The sequence below is a fragment of the Fulmarus glacialis genome, unplaced genomic scaffold (genome assembly GCF_000690835.1).
Source record: "Fulmarus glacialis isolate BGI_N327 unplaced genomic scaffold, ASM69083v1 scaffold12088, whole genome shotgun sequence".
Taxonomy (NCBI): Eukaryota; Metazoa; Chordata; class Aves; order Procellariiformes; family Procellariidae; genus Fulmarus; species Fulmarus glacialis.
The window spans coordinates 61,051-64,960 of NW_009230215.1; the positions used below are offsets into that span (position 1 = coordinate 61,051).

At 40.1% G+C, this 3,910-nt stretch overlaps 1 protein-coding gene across 1 annotated transcript in view; it reads right to left on the bottom strand.

Annotated features, from left to right (window-relative positions):
• Positions 1-219: 219 nt before the first annotated feature.
• ZBTB44 (zinc finger and BTB domain containing 44) overlaps positions 220-3,910 on the bottom strand; it is a 17,115-nt gene continuing 13,424 nt past the window's right edge. The window contains exons 4-5 of the mRNA XM_009584147.1: positions 3,102-3,402; positions 220-976 (exon numbers count right to left, since the gene is read on the bottom strand). Of these exons, the coding sequence (XP_009582442.1) occupies positions 694-976; positions 3,102-3,402 (584 nt within the window). The 3' untranslated portion in view covers positions 220-693. The remainder of the gene's footprint in view (positions 977-3,101; positions 3,403-3,910) is intronic.

A 3,910-nucleotide genomic window follows, 5' to 3' on the forward strand; every position in this document is an offset into this window, starting at 1 on the left:
TCTGCAGAGGCTATTTGATCAAGCAGTTTCTAAAAGGACTAGAATATAAGAAGTAGGAATACCTGGCATGACATCACTTGGTTTGTCAAAACTGATTCATCTGAGATGAAAAGGGACAATGTGTTTTTAAAAAGCGTGTGACTGTTAGTTTCAAAAATGCTTACCATTTCCAAGAAAAGGGTTACAGTAAGCGCTTTGAAAAACAGCAGGCACAGAGATAGGAAGTGTCATTTTTTTATGCAAAGATTAAAGCATCCACTCCAAACTAGTCAAAACTGTTCAATAATGATTTCCAATGCATCCTTTTGTTTGTCATTTTAAAAAGGTTTCCTCTGATTTCTTTCCCTTAACCAGAGGGTCTGCAGAAGCAAGAGAAACTTAATGAGCTGCTCTAACTGTGGAAGAAGAAATAGTTAAAGTGATCTGAATCGGTTGTTCTTCTTTAGAAGTGTATCACAGCTTCCATGATGTTCTGACAAGATCTTTTTGTGCATTCAGTCTTAAATATTTTCACAGAAGTGATCATTCAGTCATGAAAAATAATGTAACATCTGTTGCAGTTTTCTGTTTAAAGCGTAGCTTACAAAGTAAAAAGGGAAAATCTCCCCACTTTTGTTTAAAAAAATTAAATTAAAATGTACAGGACCAAACACAGGCACTTTCCAAAGAACAAAAATGAAACCAAACCATGAATTATTCAATAGTAATAGATGACAGCTCCGGTTTCGGAGGGTCACCTGCGGCTGCCTCAGCAGTGGCGTTAGTCTTTGGCTGCTCTGGCACATCTTCTTCCTTCTCTGCCAACCCACCCAGAGACCCCAAGGGGAAAGTGCTTTCACAATTCTGAGTTGACGACACCTGTGAAATGACAGGCATTTGGACAGAAGAGTTGCTTTCAAAGCCATGCTCCCCTAGCTCATACTGCCCGAGGGTCTCTTCTTGTTCCTGGTTTAAGTAGTCCGGTACTAGGAAGTCACTAGAAGAGGGGCAAAGGACAGAAGAGAAATGTCATTTCTCACACAAACATTAGCGCTATCAGTTTCTTTGTATCAGTTACATCGCACAAGCTACATTCTGCATTGCACAGAGAACAAAGATATTCATTTCACGTTGCTCTAAGATCATCACAGCGACATACTTCACTAAGCACTGTAACCTGGTTCTCATTTAAACACACAGAGAATTTATTCAAAGGCATCTATTTCACATTGTTTTGCATCCGTATTTCCTACACAGCAACTTCTTCGTATTATTTAGACTGTATCACCTTGATGAGAATGAAAGTTAATGTCTGGAACATCATATGGCACTGAAAACCTCATTGAAAAAAGGGAGCACTCAACCTTTAAAAATAGAAACAAAAATGAGTTCAGCACTGGCAAAGATGTGGGCCTTTTCCACCACTGAGATAAGATCCACCCAAGAAACAGCAGCAGCACTCCTCTCAGAGTGGACAGGCTGTAAACAGAAGCATGAGGCGAGGAAGCAAGGGTTCTGCTGAAAGCATAAGGAGGCTGCCAACTACAGCGGTGTTTTGTGATGTTGACATGTATCACACCACTGTGAAAAGAACGGAATTGCATTTCCTTCCCATTTCAGTGCTTTCTGGACAACAGTTCTGTAACTTACTCTTACCAACTGATGGCTGAGTGTATCCAAAGAAAATCTACCAAACTCTCCAGTAGTATTTTCAGAGCATAAGCACATAACGAAAATAACATTTCTTTGCAAATTTTCAGCACCAGACATGTAAGTTTGTACTTCAGGCAAGTATATATATATTACATATATGCACATTTGTACGCTTTGGTTCCTCCTTGTAACAATCCATTTAAAAGCAGTCCTTTCCTTAAATGACAGCAGCATTCACTGCTTCAAATCCAAATTCACAATCAACTACGCTAAACCTAGTGTTCATAAATTCAAACTAAAGGAAGGCCTACAGACAACTAAAATCACATACTTTAATCCGACTTTAATTTGATGACAACAATAAAGTGCTTACCACAATCATGGCATCATCCCTTAAGAGTTTTTGCTCTAGTTTTGGCACAAGTGCTAGGAACAAGAACTGCGTAAACCCACAGACGTGAAGCACTTGTACTTTTAAACAATATTCTGTTGGAAAAACAGCGACTGGCTTTCCTGATTTGTTTTGCAATTTTTTCATCCTACATCACTTCTGAGATAATCAGATAGGACAAAATGCTGAAATGTTATGTAGGGGAAAAAGCATAATGTCTAGAAATCACGAGGGATGGTATTGTAGATGCCGTAACATTTACAATACATTTCTTTTGCATTGCTGAAGACAGATGACTTATACACACCAAGCTGCACCCTCTCTATAGATTTAAGAGCTGCGATCTATCTTCCTCCAATTTCCCTCATCCACTTTCGTATTTTTCTATCTCAGATTCCAACGGTTACAAACATTTATTTCAATATGAGAATACAGTGCTAGTCTCATGCCTCAGAACCCTTTTAATAGTCTTTAGTGAAGTGCATTTGTGAGATATGCCATATGAGATCTTTTGTGCCCTGAGAAACAAGAAATGTCCAACTGGTCCCTACTATTTCAAACCCTATTAGTCTGATCATTTAGTAATACGTTACCTAGAAAATGAAAAAAGAGAAGGTATGGAGTCATGCAATCTTTCCACAATATCCACCATCAAGCAAGTACTTAAAATGAAGTAGTAAGTCTATTCCCTATGTAAGTGAACAGGCTTTTGAAGAAGATTTTGAACAGCAAATAATTTACAGAACTCCACAGATGCTATAATATAGAATGCTAAGGCTTAATACCATTAGCCTCTCCACAGATACTACTGAAAAGAGAAGTTAAGTAGCCCAGAAGCAGCTTCTGCATATCACTCGATTCTTCAGTGCCCTCCTATAGAGCTTATATGCTGTAAGACAGATCAGATATAACAGATAGTGGCGCAAGAATGAATTTGACTGGAATTAGCTGGCAACCTGATGAGAGGCACAGCAGGCTGCCCTGAAAGCAGGAAAAGATGATTTAGGAAAAAAAAAAAAGAAAAAAAAAGAAAAAAAAAAAGCAAGTTTCCCTGTTGGGTTTTTGCTGTGCACCTCACCTGCTCTGGAAGTAGTTTGCTAGCTCTGACGCTTCATGGTTCAAGCTCCTCAGGTGAACGATTAAATTTCCAGAGTTGGTGAACATGGCGCCACATGTTTTGCACTCGTAAATCCGAGGCTTGCGGATAATATGCCGGGAAACCCGCATGTGGTGTTTATATTCCCCGAAGGAAGTGAAAGTGGCACTACATATCTGGCACCGGAAACAGCGTTTACCTTCGTGCTTCAGGCGATGCATCTTTAGCGAGTAAGCTCGGGTGAACTTTTTCCCACAGCGGTCACACTGAAATGGTTTAATGCCTGCGGAAGAGAGAGCAAAAAAACGTTCACCTTTTGTAATGAGAGGTCACTGGCAAAATCCTTCCAGATTTCTAACAGTAAAAAGACAGCAGCTGTGGCCAGTCACAGCGAAGCGCTGTTTTAGGAAGAAACTCTCTGGTTAACTTTAAAATGGCAGAAACAATTATCACAGAGCTACACTTTCTCAGACCCAACTGCCAATAGATTTCATAACAATGTGACCTGTCCGTAACGCTTACACGTCTTCTTCCCCACAGTCTAAAATGAACATAACCCTCCATGGATGATACTATGGTTAAGACCCTGAGCCACAGCCAAAAAGTATCCGATGCAGCAGTCATCTCAAACTCTTTTGATCTCGGGAGATTCTTGTGCCAGACTGGTTCCCAACAATGCAATTATCAGACTACCCTTAATTGCAATGTCTTTTTCTGGCTGCCTTTGGCCTCAGAGAAGTGTTCTGGCAGGGGGACTGTGTGCACAAGGATGCCCCTGTAATGCAGCAGGA